This window comes from Drosophila yakuba, chromosome 3L (assembly GCF_016746365.2).
Source record: "Drosophila yakuba strain Tai18E2 chromosome 3L, Prin_Dyak_Tai18E2_2.1, whole genome shotgun sequence".
NCBI classification, from domain to species: domain Eukaryota; kingdom Metazoa; phylum Arthropoda; class Insecta; order Diptera; family Drosophilidae; genus Drosophila; species Drosophila yakuba.
Window position 1 is genome coordinate 695,532 of NC_052529.2, and position 18,807 is coordinate 714,338.

Genomic DNA, 18,807 nt, shown 5'->3' on the forward strand with positions numbered 1-18,807 from the left:
TAGTAGATGCCTTCTGCAACGGCCTACCCGGCAATCATGTAACTTTTGCTTAACTCCAGGATTTCTTCCTGCCTGTGCACTTCGGTGAATATATGATGCTATAAAAAGTATATCATGTTGTGTGCAAATCGAATATATCTGTTTAGTACGTCATTACCGCACTGCCATAAACCATTACTGATTTGCAGAAATATTTCTCTCGCCGCTGTCAGAGCTGCTTAAACTTATGGTGCAGCCATTTGCGGTTTCGTTGACTGCGTCTAATTAATTTGCCATTGGTGTCCCATTAGCGTAATTGTGTGTCTCCCCTTTGACATTGCTGCCCATGGCACATGGCATACCACTGCACTTGGAGCAGCCACTTGGAGCAGCCACTTGGAGCGACGACAGTCGGACAACCAGTTAGTGTCCAACCTTTAACTGCGTTTTATGTGTCACCGAGTGTCGCCGAGTCTCTGTCTTGGGTAATTTGCATACTGCCGAGCGACGAGGCCGCGCAGGAATTCGCATCAAAGATCGCCGCTGCGCTTTTCCTGGCGCCTTTTCATTGAAATGGGCGTTCCGCGGCGCCCACATCGCGTCTGCTAATGGCGCCCATCAGTCTGTGGGAACACCTGCAGTTGGCCCACGCAGCTCCCACCTGGCCACGCCCACTCCCCAGAGCAGCACTCCACACCCATCTTGCAACTAAGACCAGATCACCAGCTCACCAGAGCTCCCCAAGTTGGGAAAACACGCAACGATCGCACAGACATCATGGCCATAAATGAAACGAAGCAGAACATTTTCCGCGGCAACTACCAGAGATGGTTGCAAGTGACTAGAGCGGTGACTGAAAAGGTTACTTTTCTAGAATACTTTAGCTATTGAAATACTATTGTTTCCCTGTTTATCAACTAATTTCATGGACACACATCTAAGTTGAACATTTGTGAGCTGCATTAACTGACTCTCTACACCTAAGTATTATGATATAATACAGTAAAATTAATGATTTTTGTAGAACTTCCTCTAAGACACCCAACATAGCAACGAAGAAAATGTAGCTATGCATTTGGACCACAACATGGATGCATGGAGGCCTCGCAGACAAGGGGAAGTGTGTGGCGACTGTCGGCGCGTTTGCCTTAAAAAGGCGAGTCTGCCGAGGATCACAGATGTCGCCAGTGGGACCTGGAGGATCGACTTGGGAATGGGGATCCAGACTGGCGATCCAGCTGCGACTGGGGTCGCGACTGAGGCTGGAGTGAATATGGAGCCCACGCACTTGTCTAGCAGGCTGGCAAACAAAGGCGCCCAGTGCAAACTCAATTTGCCGAGAGGAGTGGAATAAAAGTCGGCGGCGGGACGTGGGAGGCCAAGTCACGACTTGGTCAATCACCAGGCGACGGCGGCTCGCAACCCGATCCCCAGCACATATTTGCAAGAGTTGGTCTCTTAAGGAGTTGCTCGCATAATTCGAACGGCTTTTGAGCGATAAGTGCAAGCCGTAGTTTATGTATGATGTAAACAGGAAAAAAATCTATATACTCCCGATATTTACCTTTTAAAAAGTGTAGCATGAATCATAAAAAGTGAATATATATCTTTTAGGCAACCTAAAGGCATTTGGAGGTGATCTGATATCCTGGCCAATCATCTTGATTTTTTGCTGAGTGGAATCTGAGTGGAAAGCTGGAGGATGCTCCATGCTGGGCACCCCAGAACAGAGCCTGCTGGCTCATTAAAGCAACCAGCGATTTTGGGTCGATGGTCTGGGGTGCTATCTTATCATAAAAAACGCGGTTGCCTCAACACCTGCAAGCCGCATCAAACACGCATTAGCACTCTGATGGAATTTCGCCTTTTTCGCGTTTTTTGTGGCTTTTCGGCGGTGCCGCATAAATTTCAATCGTTAAATTTCAAGCCTTAATAAACTGTAAATATTTTATCCGTTTTTGCGCGGGGCGCATATAAAATGCTGAACATGAAATTGAAATGAGAAGAGCGAAAGAACGAACGAGCGATCGGCCAAGAATTGAGATGCAATCGATTTTAGCAGAATTTTAAAATATATTTTTAATCACGAGCCGGCAGGAAAGTTCTTGCGCTTTTCCCATTTATTTTTATGTGCACTGTTCACTGCTGCCTGGGCCACATAAAACCCACTTTAAGTGACCATAAAAATCATCCAATAATTTTGTTCGAATTTCGCTCTGCACTGAAATTTATGTGCCTGCCAGTCAGTCGGACTTCAGAAGTCCTCGCAAGTCATTGTGATTTCAATTTGAGACCCCGGGGCCTCCGTTCCTGTGGCCCAGCGCAGACGAAGGACCGTCTGAGTGCGTTTGCGTGTTCCTCATCATTTGTTTGCAATGAAAATAACACCAGCATAAACAACCAGTCCCAGACAGACCAATCCGATCTCCCATCCCATCCAATCCCTGACTTTCCTTCCCTTCCCCCCGGAATCGATAGCGATATCGATGCCACCGTCGTCGGGGGCATTAAAATGCACGAGCCCGCTGCGCTTGCCTCCTCCGATCTCCCATCCGATGGCCATGTTCCGAGTCCATGTCCTTTATAGGCGCCACACCCTGCTGGGGTCCCATGCCAGGTCCCGATCCCGATCCCCATCCCGATCCCGATTCCAATACCGAATTTCGAGTGGGAGCCAGCCGCATCTAAGTTATGTCAAAGCCCCCAGAACGACAGATCCTTAATTGAATTTCTTACCTTGCGTGTCCCGCTTTAATTTCTGATTTCTGGATGCTAAACTGGGGGCCTCGGAAATACTCCTCGTACTCATCATTTGTCCGCTCGCATCTGCCGCATGAAGATGTAACTCCGTTGGCAGAAATTGATGAGCTGAAATTGGGGAAATAAATAACGTTATTTTGGGTTTGGCCCAAAGAAAGATGAGTTTTTGGGCAAGGATTTCGGTGAGTGATTAGTTGCGGTTGGGTAAAGACAAAAAAAATTAAGATAAAATGGTTTGGCTTCGAAGAGAATTATCAAGGAGAAACTTGAAAAACATGCTGAGAGCAGACCCAAATTGAAATACGGTCGCTAAATTAAAATACGATCTGGGACTCCTAGTAAATCAGCTGAAAGTAACTCTTGAAATCAAGTTAAGAGCGTGCCACTTGTAATTCGAGTGGCCTCGATTTTTGGCTACCGTTTCCGATTGCAGCTTCTGTTCTTTGTGTATTTTGCCATGAATTTACGGGCAGGAATTGAGACATTAATGATGCAGCTGACACGAATCGGTTGCCAAGTGCGAATTGGAGCTTAGATGGAGGCGTCTCGGATTACGGGCACATCGTCAACTGATGGCTCAATTCCGACTCGAATTACCAGTTATCCCCGTAGTCTATTTGCGCATGGACATTTGCCTGCGCCTCCGATCGAAGCGGCCAATTAAAAAGTCATTAGGCAAGGAGCTCGGATACCCACTCCCTGGTCGAAATGGAAGGTGAGGCGAAAGGAGCCTTAATTGCCGGTTCGCCATGACCAAAATGTCCGGCGGGCAGGCAGAGGAAATCACTTTCAGCACGTGGAAAGGCCCAAAATGATGGGCACTTGCATTAAACGAAATCGTTTAGCCGCTTAGCGGCTCAAGGGGCCAACTTCTGCAGAGAGCTCCGGGTTCGATGGCAATTAAAGCACCCATCGGCAGGCAGACCAACCCAATCCCAATCCCATTCCCAATCCCAGTTCCAATTCCAGGCCCAGTCTTACTGCAAGATCCAAGTCCATGTCCTAAATGTGTTCAATTTAAATTAACGATCGCAAACGGAGAGTTGAGAGTTGCAGCCCAGTTGCAGGCAGCCACATGCGATGCAATTAAGCAAAAGTTTTATTTAAATTGCTGGCGCTGTCGGCTCGAAATTTTGGCGTGTTTATGGCCTGTAACTTCTGGCCAAGAAGTACCACTTGGTGGCTCTCCATCAGCAAGGTGCCTTTCCAGCTTTTCCTTTGCCGAATGGCACATGTGTTTGCTAATTTCTGCGTGCAGCCCAAACATTAATTAAATCGAACATTTTCGCTATAAATTGTTTGCTTAATTGCCATTTAGGGGGACACTCGACACTGGACACTGGATGCTGCTGGAAACTGGTGGATCTTGGATCTTGAATCCTGCAGTTACATCCCATCCAGATTGGCCAGTTGCCATTGGCAGTTGAATGCGGCAAAGGCCAAACCATAAATAAATTAAAAGTCCCAGCGAAATGACAGCAACAAGATCAGGCAACATCAGAACAAGAACAAGAGCAACAGTATCTGGTATTGGTAGCATCAGTGCTCCAGTACCTCTGTATCTCAGTACCTCACAGTATATCAGCATATGGCCATTGGGATTATTAATGATGGCGGAAGCACAGGCGGCATCGTTTGATGCTCGATGTCCCTGCTGCAGTTGCCGCTGTCCAAAAAGTCTGACAGCCATGTTGCAAGTTGCAAGTTGCCGTTGTCGCAGCGATGACAAACGCAGCAACATCTGCCCATCAGCCACACAAAGCAAACACAGCAGCATCTGCGATTTGCGGCCCAAATTAAAGTTAATCGAATGCTGCTGACATGGTGTTCCGAGCCAAAAGTTCAATAGACGGAAATTCGAGCGCCGAGTGCAGCTGGGCGCCTATTTTATGCCCATTTTACTATTTATTTCTTTTCTCGCAGCCATGGGCGACGCATAACTTGGCACCAAGCTGGCAAATCGTTTCCACTACCAAATAAAGCATTCAATGCCCCCGTTTGCGCCTGTTGTCTGTTGCCAAACAAAACCCCACAAATGTCTGGGCTGAATCTCGAATCGAGCCTGCATCCGAATCCGAATCTGAAGCTGAATCTGAAGCTGAGCTTGAGGTTGAGGTTGAGGTGCGTGGTCTGCTGCGCAGCTCCAGTTCGAATTCTCCTTGTTCAGTGTGCGCTTTTCCTTGGTTTTTTTTATATTTTTTTTTTATTTTTTGCAAGGCGGGTTGCTTTGCATGTTGTTCAATTTCAATGGCGCCAAATCTTGGCCGTGGGTTGCAGACGCCAAGAAAGTTGCAGACGCAACAAAATCCTTGGCTTTGCTTGTCGAGTTCAATGTTGCCGGCCATTTAGGCCGCGGGCAGGCAGGCAAATGGCCAAATGGCCAGATAGCGAGCGATATGTTGATATAGACAAGCAGATAAGCAGGAATAGTTTACCGAAAGACACCAATTTAGAGCCATGGTCAAGGGCGAAGGAGGTGGCATGTTGTGTAGTTTAGTTGTGGGTACTCGGTTCCCTGGAACTAGCATTAAATAAATAACAGTTTGCCATTGTTTAAATTCTTTTTCTACAAAACTTTGAATCGTTAAGCTTAAAGAAACCATAATTGGACTGTAATTTTAATCCTTTTTCCTGCTTAACCTTTGTTTTAGCTTATTGATCCCAAATTCAAAGCCAATTTCAAATCAATTCAAAGTCCCGCCAACGCCAATAGGCGACTTTAGGCTGCCGACAAAACAAATTTGGCTCAGTTTGTCTCAATTAGGGGGTTTGAACAATCCGTAAGCTTTGCTGTTGGCTTCTCGTTTCGTCCATTTGCCAGGTAATCACGAGTGCCATGGATTCCCACACACGAGAATCCAAAGCTCCTCGAGCGCGTTTCCTGTTTCACTGGAAAAACTCTGAACAGAACGAGATCCCCACTCCAATTAGCCCAACAAATGCGAACGTGAGAACTTCAATTGAACTTGATGAGTGTTAGACAAGGGTTTGCAGGACAATAGATGGGATTCGGGACTAGACCAGATTACCAGTACCACCGATGGCAGCCACTTTGCCGCATCTGCTCTCAAAAGCTTGGCACCTTTTCGCAGCCCATTGTCTACCTATTGGTATACGGCAGCTGCTCTGGGGTTTCAATAAAAACTTAAGTAGCCCGTTAAGCTCATAAGTAAATAGTAAAATAAAATAATAAAATCAAATTACATTTGCGTTCAATTTGCAGCTGCGGGCATTAAAAAACCATATAATTTTATTTGCGTTTAATTGTGGGCCTGCAATTAAATATCAATTAAAAAATGGCTGCAGCAGCCAAATGCAAATGCGAACGCACTGTCCAAAAAAAAACGAAAGACTCCAGACACAAACTTGACAAATAAAAAAACAAAAGACTTAAGACACAAACTTGACTCTGGGCTGCTGTTTTTCTGAGCTTTTTCAGAGTTTCTGCGTGTGCTGTTCACCTTCGCGACTTCTCAGCATGTCGCACATACGTATGTAAATGGTAAACGCTTAACGCAATTTATGGCGGCCGACAAACTTTATTAAATTTTGCGAATTTAATTTTCGTTCGTTTTTATTATGATTCTGTGTCTTTTGCCCACCAGCCACCAGCCACCAGCCGCAAGTTCAAGTCGTTTGTCATGCGCACACCCGACTTTGCAGCTGGGCGTTATTTTTGTTGTGGCATTTGCATAAACGAATGCCCCTCTAAATGCCTTCTGACACATTTCCCCACTGCGACGGGGGGCGGCGGTAATTAGAATCCGGCCTTTTAATTATGTGGAAACGCCAGACGACGGCGTATCACATCGCAACGAAATAAAACGAAGCGAGTCAAGTGTTCGCATTACAGCCACTAAATGTCTTGTGTAATTGCCCAGTCCGGTGTTCAATTAAACGGAATTGAGTCATTAGGCTGATATTGTTTGGCATTGCCCACCGGCGATCGCGATCGCCAAGTGGCCCTCAGCACTTTGGCGAAACATTCCCGGGAATGCTGAACGGTGCTCCAATTGGGTCAAGTTTGGACACTAAGTGTCCAGGTGTGAAACCCTCTTGAGTTAAATTAAATTGCCCCAAAGAATGTTTCGAAATGTCCAACATATTACATAACGGTTTCAGTTTTATGTCATATACATGTTGTTTCATAGCTTACTCACTACATCATTTCTTAAATAGTAGCTGCAGCATCCCTCTTTTTCCTGGTTCCCCATTTCAGTTGGACAAATGTTCCCATTGTACCGAATGGGATTTTCCCATGACCTCGAAATTGAGTACAATTAGACGCAAACGCAAAAAAGCATAGCTATGAATTCAAATCCGACTGCGATGACCAGAACGACGAGCACGTTGACGGCCAACTGTGACGACGTGACGTTGAAATTAAGTTAACTAGACTAGAGAAGACCCGGCCTGGTCACTCAACCGGCCAGCAAGCCACCAGAGACAGTGAGCCAGACGTTCCAACCACTTGACTGCGATCGTCGGCCAAAACCGGGTTGTTTTTCAGCCAGACAGCGCTTTTTGGCCATCTCCCTGGCTCGCTGGCTCCCTGGCTCGCTGACTAATGCAGCGGAGCCGGAGTGCAAATTGCTTAACATTTAGGCGGCTTTAATTTGCTGCCACGGCCATAATGCAGCGCATTAATGCTGGCCAAGGCCCCCGGGCGACAATTTTGATTAAAATGCCATTTAGCCAAAGCTGAAGTGCAACATGGTCGTGGAAGGCCTTTAATAAAGTAGTTCGGCCGATCGCCGTGACTGCGGGATTAAAGAGCCCTCTCGATGGAAGTGACTAATCGTGGTCATAACCGATGACCAGATGAGCAGATGAATACATTGAAGATGTAGATTATGCCAAGATAAATACTATTCAAAGAGGAGTTGTCAAGCAGATTATCTGCTGCGAAATAAAATCATTAAAAAATATTTAAATTACTTGGATTTTGCAATAAGCACGCAAAAGATTTCCCTAAAAGATTTCACCTAATGCACCGTATCGAAATGATGGCCAATATTTGACTTTTACCCCGACTGCTGGCCACTGATTATTTCACAGTTATTGAACCTAAATTGGAATCCAAGTCAGTACTCCGAGATGGAGATTGAACCTGGCCCGGCACTTAATCGTGGCTCCACGGGTATTCAGGTACTTGGGTTGCCGGGTTCCTTCTTTCTCGGTCGACACTCGACAGTTCAAACTGATTGCAACTACAAATCTCGGACACGTAGACGCAAATTGCGCGCCATGGGCTGCAACTGAGGTTCAGGTTCACGTTCAGCTTCAGCTTCAGGTTGGGGTTAAGATTCAGGTTTCGGCTCAGCCAAAGATCGGGATGCGCGGAGCAGGTTCAGGTTCACCTTGGAGCGCCCTAATAAAGCCGGGCCTGCGAAAGCCGGCGCAAATCAATAATAATTGTATTGACTGAGTGCAACAAAGCAGATCAAAAGGTCGGCGATGATTTTTACTCCTGCCGCTGAGATTATCGACATGAAATGTGGTTGCATGGGGAGGAAATCCTGTAGAATTTGAGGTTTGTCCTTACTAGTTAATTAATATTTTGCAGAATAATTTATTTTTAAATTTCCCTTATCCCTGTTGCTCTTATCATCTGAAACCGCAAAATGCAGATGAATCCATCGGGAAAATGCAGAATGCAACCAGGATTGATTTGCAGAAAGGTCAGCGCGATCATTTCCGCATGATTACGAACCCAATTCGCTGGCTGCTCCAACATTGCCAAAGAGCCGATCTCACGAAGGTGAGAGAGAGAGAGAGACCTCTGAGATGGGAGCAATTCTCCAATGGATCGCCGAGTTGGGGAAACTCAGCCAGTTGGGGGAGTTTCTTCGGCTGGGGAAACGGTCGCGCATGCTCAGTGAGGAGAAACTCAGGGGAAGTTCAGGGGAAACTCAGGGGAAGCTCTGTGTGGAAGTTGTTTCCATGGAGGGGTTAAGGGGTTCGATATCAGTCAAAAGGTGGTGGGTTTTGGTTTGAGGGGTTTTTGAAGGGGTGGTGCCTGGGGTTAAAAGTCTCCGTGGGAACGTAAACGTAGTTCCCCTGGAAACCGAGAAGGGGTTACATTTTTGAAGGTGGGCTCATTGAGGGCAGGGGATCCTTAGTCTCCTCTTTTCAAGATGTCTTAGTCTCTTTGTGAAGAAACAAGAGGGGAACAACTGCTCCACAAAAGGGGTAACTTTTTGGGGCAAAGAAGATCACGAGAGTTATTTCTTATTTTGGCAAGAGAACCATCACTTCGTATATGTTTCTATGCATTAGCTAATATTATTTTGGCGCAAAAACCTTTCAAAGTAAACTTTACTCTTAAGCAGATGTGAAAAATGTTTCAAAAATATTAAGCTTGTTCATTTTTTGTTCTCACTCAGAGATTGTTACCTTCCACTTAACTGATATTCCGCGTAAATGATGATCGATGATCCGTGGTGGGCTGGGATGACTACCAGAAAAGCTTCTTTAAATAAAGATCCCCGCTTGGGAGCTGATAACAATGAGTAATTGCGAGGCGGTAAATGATCATCGTAAACGGGAGATTTCGCAAATGAAGCTGTGGCAGATGGGGCTCCCACATCCCACATCCCAGCTCCCAAACTCCATTCACCAACCTCCTCCTCCATTTGCACATTTATTTACGTATAGTGTCTCGCACCTCGACGATAAGCAAAAGTCAAAATTTTGCAACTACCTGTTGGCTGTTGTCAACATATCATTTGTCACTGCGCCATCGATAGAGGCTCTCCGCCCAAACAAGACAACCTCCTAGCTGCGACTGCATGCACGCAGAGAAAATCTTAGTTCGAATAGATGCCATGGAATTTCGACAAGTTGTGGTTAGTAAAATCAATGGCTCTGTCTTCTCTCTCTGTACATTTATCTATGACAAACGGCAGTTGGCCAAAGACAATCTGGCTATCTCAGTTATTAATGAAGTTGCAAAATCGCGGGGCTGGGGATGCTGGCGATTGGAGACGCACTTGGTGGATGGGTATGGGGATGTGGATGGCTCATGGCCAATTAACCTGCTAATTAAACGGCTGCCACGGTAGCCAGTGGCTGCTGTACAGGAAGCTCTCCTCCCAGTTGGCGAATGTGTTTTATGCCCCGTTATCGGCCGAAAAAGAGAGATGCCTCATGAATTGCAGCGTCGCTGGAGTTGAAAATGCACAGCGACATTTTCTGGACCGGCTGCCACTTCATTAACTCCGAATTGATGGGTTCAATTAGGCAACAAGGTCCCAGTTTGGGTCCCAGTTTCGTTCCCAATCCAGACTCAAAACTCCGATTCCCAGGCAGCTGCATGTCCCCGATTCCCAAAGTCCAGTCGTCAGTAATTAGCGCAGAGATTTTCAAATTGCCAAAACTTGTTGGCAAAAAATGATGATGGCGATCACCTGCTGCGGTTTCACTTTCGCAGGACGGCGAAATGGAATCAAACGAATATGAATTCCGTTTGCCCAATTCTCCGTTTGCAGCTGCCCGGGGTATTCGTAGAATTTTGGGTTGTCGTTTTATATATTGTTATTTATATTTTTTATTTCGGGAGTCGTTAATTAGCTCGTTTTGGAAATGGTATTCTCGTGTTAAAACACTGATTCGATTGGCGCGCTTAAAAGGTGTCGCCGAAAGCTCCACTTTTCGGCTTACCCATTCGCTCATAAAAGTTTCGGCCAAAAAATCAAAAAAATCAACAGCACAAGGAACAATCGAAGCCGTGCTGAGCTGAAAATATGCCAAGAATCAAAAGGCGCCGTATCCTTTTTTCGGTTGTCCCATCATTGGGGTCGAAAGCGAAATTCTGGCGGTGGATTTTTGAATTTCCAGCTGCTCTTGTCAACTTTTATGTGGCTTATGGTATTATGGCATGGGCTTAATAGGTAATGCTCGTTTAGCAGCGCGGCACCAAATGGCCGGCAATTCATTAAGATGCAGGCAGGATAGCAAATCCATATGTGAGCTCATTTATACCCATCTGAATCAGTTCTCAGTCCCACACTTCTTCGGTCATGCGAACAGCACCTGAGATATTTCCGAATTGAAAATGCGGCAAAAAGTGCGAGGAGAATTTTTGATCGTGTAATTGCTGGCCAGAGCAGCCCGAGAGGAGCCCAAAAATCGGAGGAATTCTTCTCATACCCACATACCCACTTGCATTCTGGCTCTGTTTCCCACATTAAGTCAGACACACCTCCTGAGAATATGTGCTCCAACTCAATTTGAATTTGGTTCCTATGCTCTGGAGTATCTGGTACCTCTGGTTAGTTGGCAAATAATTCCACGCCAAAGTTCACACGACACGAGAATCCCACCCTCGCTCTGGCAGCGATTTCCCTCGGATTGGGAATTCCCATTCCCATTCCCACTTCCATTCCCAACATGAGCAACTGTTTCGGTTCTCGTGTGACTCTCCGGATTCCCGATTCTCGCGTCGCAACGCGCTGAGAAGCAACCGACTGTCCAGAGCCCGGATCGAATGGAGTTCCCACCCCTTTGTGACCACCACCTCGCTCGCACTGAATCCGCACCTGCGATCCGCTGGATGCGCCTCTGATTTCGGGGTGGTTTTCGTGTCCGACGCGTGCCGCTGTGTGTGGGAACTGCAATTGGTTATTGTTCAACTGTTTACCCACATGCGAGCTCGACAAAAGGCTGTCTGCAAATACAGATTAAATAGGCACGACTAATTCGGAAATACTAGGCATATATTCAAGTCTTTTTTGGTCTGAGCTGACCAACTACCGATAGCTATCCATGGCATGATGAAGTTTATATATGCATCGATTATCTTGATCCAAACGAATTCATAATCGCATCATTTCCAGAGGGCTGGGCTCTGCTTTTTGGCCAAATTGCGATCATTTGAGCCGCTGTTAAGGCCCAAATGCGGCTCCTTTCGCCCAGATAGGCACTTCAAAAAGCGTTTACTTTAATGCAACTGCATTGGCTGGCGAATAAACCAACAAACGGGCAACAAACAAACAAACAAGCGATATCATCATCAACCGAAGGGGAAAAGCAGAGAAGCACCGAGCGATAAAATGATTTTTGTTGCTTGATTTCGTTGCACCAAAAAAGGCAACGGCAACTCCCATTAAATGTCCCAAAAAGGCAAAGGCGCCGTGTTGCAGATTGTTTGTGTTGCTGTTGCTTTTGCTGTTGCTGCTGTTGCTGCTGCAGATTGTTGCCGTTGATGTTTTTGCCGCAGATCGCTGCTGTTGCAGATTGCTGGCGCCCACCAAGTGGAGGAAAACGGCGACCACCGCGGGTATTTCACTCCGTTTCTGCACTGCCACGCCCACCGCACGCCCACTGGAGCAGCGTTTGTGGCATATTCACGGATTTGGCCAGGCCTTCCCCTCCACACCACCACCCATCATATGCTATCCATTCAGAGATGACTCAAATGCAGAAACAATATACTAAATAAGTACGAGTTTGAGTTTACTTAATATATATGTAAATAAGCAATAAGTTATATCATTTAACTACATATATTTAAAGCAAAGCTAAAATGTTCCTTCCACAATAATCGCCTTTTATGTGCTTAGGACGCATTCCTCTTCTTTGTATTATTAAATATTTCAACATTTACATAAAAAGTAAGTAAAGTAGTATAGTTTATATACATTAAATCATAGATAAATCTGGAAATGGCCAGGTAGTCATCTCTATATAGATGATGAAGCCGAACCGAGTTGCTGCATCAATAAAGCAGCTGCATTTAATTTCAATGCCCATTTAGGACTCGGCCCCTCGAAGGGCGCTTTTCCCTCCTGATTCTGCCGATTGTGGGGTCCCAGGCATCGTGGCCCATGAGCCCCCCGCTTTTTAGCGACAGCTGCCTTGCATTTCTTACAGCATTTTTGCCGCGACTAGTTTGCGGGCAACACGTGCAACTGCAACTGCAACTGCTGCCCAGAGTCCCACAGTCCCAGAATCGCAGAATGCCAGCAACATCACCCCATCACCTCCATCTCACCCAGAACTGGGTTTCCACTGCGGTTGTTGTATCAATTAAAGCTGCGCTTGATTTTTCACTTGCGTTGGGCGGACGACAGGTGCAAAGTGCTACAACAGCTCAGCAGAACCATCGGAACCAGCCCCAATCGGCATCTCCCTCCCAGTGATTTGAATTTTTCCCTGTCCTTTTCTAGCTTAATTGCGGCCCTACAGCAGCGGTCAGTGATATAGTGGCTAATTCTTATTAAAACGTTAAACAGAATAATCAATTTTGTAGATTGAATCCTGTTTGTTGTAGTTAAGTAACTTTTATGAGAACTAGATTCACGAATTTATTTCTTTATGTATGTACATACATACACTATATTAAGGTTTTGAAGATACTTCCATGAAAAGAAGTAAGTTTATCTGCTTAATGCAAAGGTCTGCAGATGCAGCACTACTAAGCACAGAGACTTGACCCATTTACAAGTAAAACTTTCCTCAGCATTAAAAGTAAGACCAAACAACACATCAAGTCAAAAACCTATATATGTTTTAATATAATTAATAACATAACATAATACAGTAAACTGTACAGCTGTCAGAATTCCTAGTATTGTATTACAATAATTTTATTTGATATATACTATCAAAAAATAATTGCGTATTTAACAAATCCTAACAGCTAGCGAGGAAACCAATCCTCGAGCGTAAGCCTTCTAGCTTCACAAGAAGTGGTCGTTTGCAAGGCGGTTACTTGTCGCTCCCTTCTGAAGACTTTGGCGTAGCTGACGGACGAGATCGAAAGCCTCCTGATTCTTTTGGCCGTAGGCGAAGAACTCTACCTGAGTCAGCATGCCCATGATGTTGGTCAAGTCGGTGGAACGATTGCATCCTGTGGGATGCGCATTATTGGATGTTCCTGGGACTGGAGCAGGAGCCGCCGGAATATGTGGTTGGTAGCAGGTGGATGTAGCGGGCGCAGGAGCCAAAGAGTTTTGTGCGGGATATCTTGGTGTAGTCCCTGGTCTCGGCAATGTTGGTTTATAGCTTGTAGCACTAGGCCGTACAGCAGGCACAGGGTTTGGTCTTTGGTAACTGGAGCTGGTGCACGGAGCAGGTGGACGAGGTGACTGGTAATTGGGCGTGGTATTGGGCAGAGTAACCACCGGAACAGCTGGACGCTGATTCGGTGGAGGGTACCAAAACGAGTTGGCTCGTCTCGGATCCACTGGATAGCTGGAGTTGATTACAGTGGGAGCAACCACGGAGAGAGGCCGTGGATATGTCGCGTTGAATACTGGTGTGGGGGCCACAGCAGAGGATTGAGTCGATATGGCTAGTGGGGATGGGGGAACTACTGGTTGGCGACTGAGCGTGGAAACTGGAGAAGCAGGAAGGAGAACAGTCGCCGGATAGGTGGACGTTGAGGCTGGAGCGGTTGGTGGTGGCCCATTTACTTGATAGCTGGCGGTATATGCTGGAACATTCGAAGAATATGATGAGGTGGCCACTGATGTGGGATTATAGCTATCCACGGCTGACCTCTTCGGCTGGCCGTGCAAGCCATTGTCAGTCGAATTGCACTGATTTCCTGACTGTTCCGGTGTCAATCTTCGCTTTTCAGCTGCTCCCGGTCCTTTGGATGGTATGGACGGGTCAACAGGTGCACGTGATGGTGGCTGATCCGATTGCTTCTGCAACAGATCTGTGCGAACCCGAATCGTATCCACTGGCGTGACCAGGTCACTACGAATTCGAATCGTATGTATAGGGAATTGGGGGGGAACTTCTGGAGTAGCATTCGAATTAGGGATATCTTCTATATGAGCCTCTGAGTGGGTGGAAAGTAAGTCCTTCACCAGCGGTATGCCTTTTGCTTCTACTTGCTTTGGTTGCTCGTTCAACTTGGTATTAGGCTTTTCACTTTCACTTTTGCTTTTTGCGTTGGGTTCATTATTTTCTTTTGCTTCTCCATTCATTGCCAAATGCACTTCAGGGTCCGACTTAATTGAGACGCTTCGCAGGACATCGGACTTTGGTTTAATATCTTGGCTTGCTGAGGTTTCTTTCTCGATCAAGTCGTTGCAATTTGGCACCTCTTTCTTGATATCACTTTGGTTGGGCTCCTTATCCGTTGGGGTTTTTGGTTCTTGGCTGATTTCATGGCTCGCAGCTTCTCGATTTATATCCTCAATAACCATGAGGTCGGATGACTTATCTTCCTTGAAGGAGGTGTTGGATATGGTACCATCTTTGACGTTCAGCTCTCGCAGTACCTGACCGCCTGCTTCGCCACTTGCAGGTAGCTTTGGTCGTCTGACATACGTTTTCAAAGCGCGACGGAAAACAGGCGATGGAGTTTTCTCCTTCTGTGTTTTTTTGGGAGTCAAGAACTTCTTTATGGAGGTCTGCTTATTGGCGTTAAACGATGTGTTATCCTCCTCGCGGCGATTTCGCTTTCTTAAAGAGGCTTCATCCAGTTTTCCATCGACGTGATCAGCATAGTCCTTCAGGTTGACCTCGCCCAGCTCATCGTCAAGGACCACAATCGAGGACGTGGAGATAACTGATTCGGCGTCCAGGGTTTCCTTATCAGGAAAGCGAAAAACTGACTCCTCATCTTCCTCATCGCTGCAAAGGTCCACAACTGATGGGTTGGCTAATATTTCCTCTTTCACTTTTTTCTCAGCGAGTAACTCGGATTCCTTGTCGCTGTCCTGCTGGGATCTCGCTCCAGGGCTCACCATGCCGTTCAAGTCGTCAAGTCGCTTTAGCCACTTAGCCACCCAGGTCATCAGTTCCTCGAACGACTTGGCAGGTAGCGTCTTGCGCAGCTCATCCCGACAACTGCTCTCCAAATAGTGACCGTTTGGGCCCTTCTTCACCTTCAGGTTGTTGCGATCGAAGCGCACTAGGAGCTGCCAGGTCCTGCGATTGCATTGAGTTGATGATTTGTTTTGCATAGGAGGTGCACATACTCACTCGGATTTCTTGCCCAGTTCACTGCACCTTTGCATCATTGACAGTTTTTGGCAGCTTAGGAAAGGCGGCAAATGTGCAATTTAAACTCTACTGCCGTTTGCTGCATCGCAGACGTTGAAGTTATAGCAATTTTGGCAAGAATTAACAAATCAAACTATACAGAAAGTATTGGGAACCTAAGAAGGCTCAAGAAGTCAATTGACTCGAATAAGTCGAAGTGGAGGAATCCTTTTGCAGAATGCCTGGAATGTAGCCTCCAAAACGATTGCTGTACCTGCGAAAGTCTCTGTTAAATGCTAATTCATATGAAATATAGACAAGCCACTTACCACAGATCGCATTAGCTTCTTACCAATGGTGTTTACTCCTGCGAAATCGATGCGCAAGTGGTTTTAAAGGACCGGCGCTTGCGCAGCACTTCAACAATTTCAGGTAACGCCGAAACACTTTCGCTTATTTTATCCTGTTCATACGATACGATAGCAAAACAATATCAAAAGAGGGATGTGTGCGTGACTGTGTGACACTGCTCCCCAGATAAAACAGGTAAAAAACTACCGGCGATATAAAACTCAAACAAACACCTCTCAAATAACACAAAAGAATTAACTGCAAGGACATTTTATGGCCGAAATCCTGGAAACCGCCCATTAAATTGTATTCTCTTCGTTCGCAGAATTGAAGACGCATCTCTAAATTATATGGCTTCGTTCGGCTGCACGCCGTTTTCCAACACTGTAGTGTTTAGGCGCGAAATTTAAATGCATGGATGATCTTTTGTACAGAAACATATTAATTCTGTTTGGTTGATATATTTAAACTGTATTCACTTTTACATCTTAATTGTATTTGTTGTACCTATATTACCCTCTAGTTTGCAATGCCTCCTTCATCGTTATTATGGCCTGAGTGGTTTCGAACTCTCTTTAGAGCCTTTAGTGCTTAGTTCTGAGTTTTCGAAAACTTCAATTGTGATAGTTATATGAAATGCTTCAAAAGTCGTAGAGTAACAAATGCAGAAATATCCAATGACTTGATAGTGTTAATATAGGATTCAGAAGTGATTTCCCACGGTGCTCTGCTGTTCGCCACGGTTTATTCGCAGGTTGCCCATGCATCCCTCGAACAGGATGTCCGCGATGGCCTTTCGGGCCAGAATCCGTTGCGTGGGCGACATTTCCTCGTACTGGATGGCCCAGGATCTGGCCAGTGCTTCGGAGGACTCGCTGAGTTTCATGGGTGCAGTTCCTCGCTCATTCTCGGGATCTGTTTGGATCGAGGATGTGGGTTCCTTCGGGTCCAATGAATTTTCCAAACACGTTTCCTGTTTGACTTCACAGTGCCCTTCCTCCGGCTCTATGATCTCCACTTTTGGACTCAGCAGGGAACCCTCTTCGGATTGTGGGGCTGTGGGTTCGGACTGGTAGTTGAAAGCGTTGTCATCCCTCGTCGGCCAATCACAAACGCTGTCCGTCTTGAGATCTGTATTCTTCGAGTTGTATTTGTCCTAAGCGATTTACATATTTCATATGTTGAAAAATCTTTCAATCGTTAAAAACCGCTGTCTTACGTTCTTTTCCCTGCAAAACTCGGGCTTTTGTCTGCCGCCGCGACCTTTTCGGGTCCTGTGCTGGAAGGTCTCCTGGGTCAGGAGGAAACCCATGTAGTCGTAGAACCAGAGGGTCGGTTTGCAGAGGTCGGAGTGCAGACCCAGCTCCTTCTGCTTGAGGATTCGCATCTGCTCGCGCCTGTAATTGGTGCGAAATATGTTGATGCGCCTCCCCACTTCGGTGCGCGTGGCATTCGGCTGTATCTCCCGGAGTTTCCTCTCCAGCAACTCGTATGCTCGGTTCCGCAACTCCTTGTTTCTATAATTGACATGGTGGACGTCCCACAGCTCCGGCATGCCCTGATATAGGGCCAGAAACTCGCGCCAGAACTGCCGTTTGCCCGCACTAAAGCGATCTGGAAGAGCAGTGGCCATCTGCCAGCCAACACATATTCATTGTAAGCTCAACTGCATTGTAAACATAAATATTTACCTTTTTTGTTGTTTCGAGTCAAGCAGCTGTTGTTGTTTACAGTTGGCCAGAGTTGCCACTTGGAGCGTGCAGTGTTGGCAAACACCTCACATGCTCCCACCGATTGTTGTAGTTGCTCTGGATCTGGACGTGCATATATATGTATTAACTTATTTCCACCACCTGGCGAGACAGACGACCGGCGTAATGCTCTCCTCAAGCGACAATCACAAACTGAATTGATGTAGAACCGAAATGGGCGGGTGTGTGTGTGTGTGCGTGTGTCCGATTGAGTGATTGATTAGTCGACTGACGTGAGGAGCGCGTACATGTGTGCGTGTGGAAATGCGCAATAAATCATGTAATTCCTGTATATTTGTGGCAAACAAGAACGTAGCTGAATCCGAATTTTGTTCGTTATTTATTTGTAATATTAGTTTTAATTTTGAATTTATATAAGACATCCTGCAGTGGCGTATTTACAAACAAAGAGCCACAGCTCCCCCGCAATTTCAGTTTCGCTGCACGTGTGTGCGAAAGAGGGAGCGCAGAGAGCGGAAAACAACAGATAATCAGACTTCAACTAAGGGCAGACCTGCGCACTTGCCCAATTTAGCGCCAATCAAGATTGTCGGCATGAGGAAATCGGCTAAATCTAAATTTATTTTTAACTCGTTCTTCGGCATTGCACACAGATCGGGTAAATGTTTAGAGTACACTCTAAACATGGGAAATTCGCTCTTTAGTAAGATTGAATTCAATGATTGACCTCTTTGTTCCTCTTATTTTTATTTTCGTGCGCTCTTTCTCTCTCTCCCTTTTGGCTTGAGTGAGTGTGTGTGTGTGTGTGTGTAAGGGCGGTAGTGGGCGACCTCCCGCCCGGCGAGAAATGAAGAAGAAGAAGCTCAACTAAGGGCAGACATGCGCACTTTGCAAAAAAGGCAATCTAGCGCGTATATTTAGCCGACTTTTTGTTCTGGCGTAAATGTGTGGAAATAGGTAGCTGTAATAGCACACAGCGTAGGTCAAGATAATGGGGCTACCGTCGTGCACACTCACACCAGAGGTAACGACAATAGCTCCCATGCAAGAAGTACGTTATATA

At 46.1% G+C, this 18,807-nt stretch overlaps 2 protein-coding genes and 1 long non-coding RNA gene across 3 annotated transcripts; 1 reads left to right on the forward strand and 2 right to left on the reverse strand.

The window, feature by feature from the left end:
- The first annotated feature begins 330 nt into the window (after nucleotides 1-330).
- LOC120321593 lies at nucleotides 331-1,958 on the forward strand. Its single transcript, XR_005561300.2, has 2 exons — nucleotides 331-931; nucleotides 1,004-1,958. It is a non-coding gene; the product is annotated as an uncharacterized LOC120321593 (long non-coding RNA).
- Nucleotides 1,959-13,021: 11,063 nt separating this feature from the next.
- Nucleotides 13,022-16,256, reverse strand: LOC6532256 (proteoglycan 4). The gene is made up of 3 exons (XM_002092992.4): nucleotides 16,011-16,256; nucleotides 15,682-15,955; nucleotides 13,022-15,627 (listed from the first exon to the last, which is right to left on the reverse strand). The coding sequence occupies exons 2-3, from the start codon at nucleotides 15,717-15,719 to the stop codon at nucleotides 13,422-13,424; spliced, it is 2,244 nt and encodes a 747-aa protein (XP_002093028.2). The 5' UTR covers nucleotides 15,720-15,955; nucleotides 16,011-16,256; the 3' UTR covers nucleotides 13,022-13,421.
- Nucleotides 16,257-16,477: 221 nt separating this feature from the next.
- On the reverse strand, nucleotides 16,478-18,233 carry LOC6532257. The gene is made up of 3 exons (XM_002092993.4): nucleotides 17,724-18,233; nucleotides 17,252-17,665; nucleotides 16,478-17,188 (listed from the first exon to the last, which is right to left on the reverse strand). The coding sequence occupies exons 2-3, from the start codon at nucleotides 17,663-17,665 to the stop codon at nucleotides 16,736-16,738; spliced, it is 867 nt and encodes a 288-aa protein (XP_002093029.1). The 5' UTR covers nucleotides 17,724-18,233; the 3' UTR covers nucleotides 16,478-16,735.
- Between the last annotated feature and the right edge of the window lie 574 nt (nucleotides 18,234-18,807).

Coding starts and splice junctions, on each gene's coding strand:
- LOC6532256 (XM_002092992.4), bottom strand. CDS start 15,719: ATGATGCAAAGGTGCAGTGAACTGGGCAAGAAATCCGA. Junction 15,628..15,681: donor GAACTGGGCAAGAAATCCGA/GTGAGTATGTGC, acceptor ATGCAATCGCAG/GACCTGGCAGCTCCTAGTGC.
- LOC6532257 (XM_002092993.4), bottom strand. CDS start 17,665: ATGGCCACTGCTCTTCCAGATCGCTTTAGTGCGGGCAAACGGCAGTTC. Junction 17,189..17,251: donor AGTTTTGCAGGGAAAAGAAC/GTAAGACAGCGG, acceptor TAAATCGCTTAG/GACAAATACAACTCGAAGAA.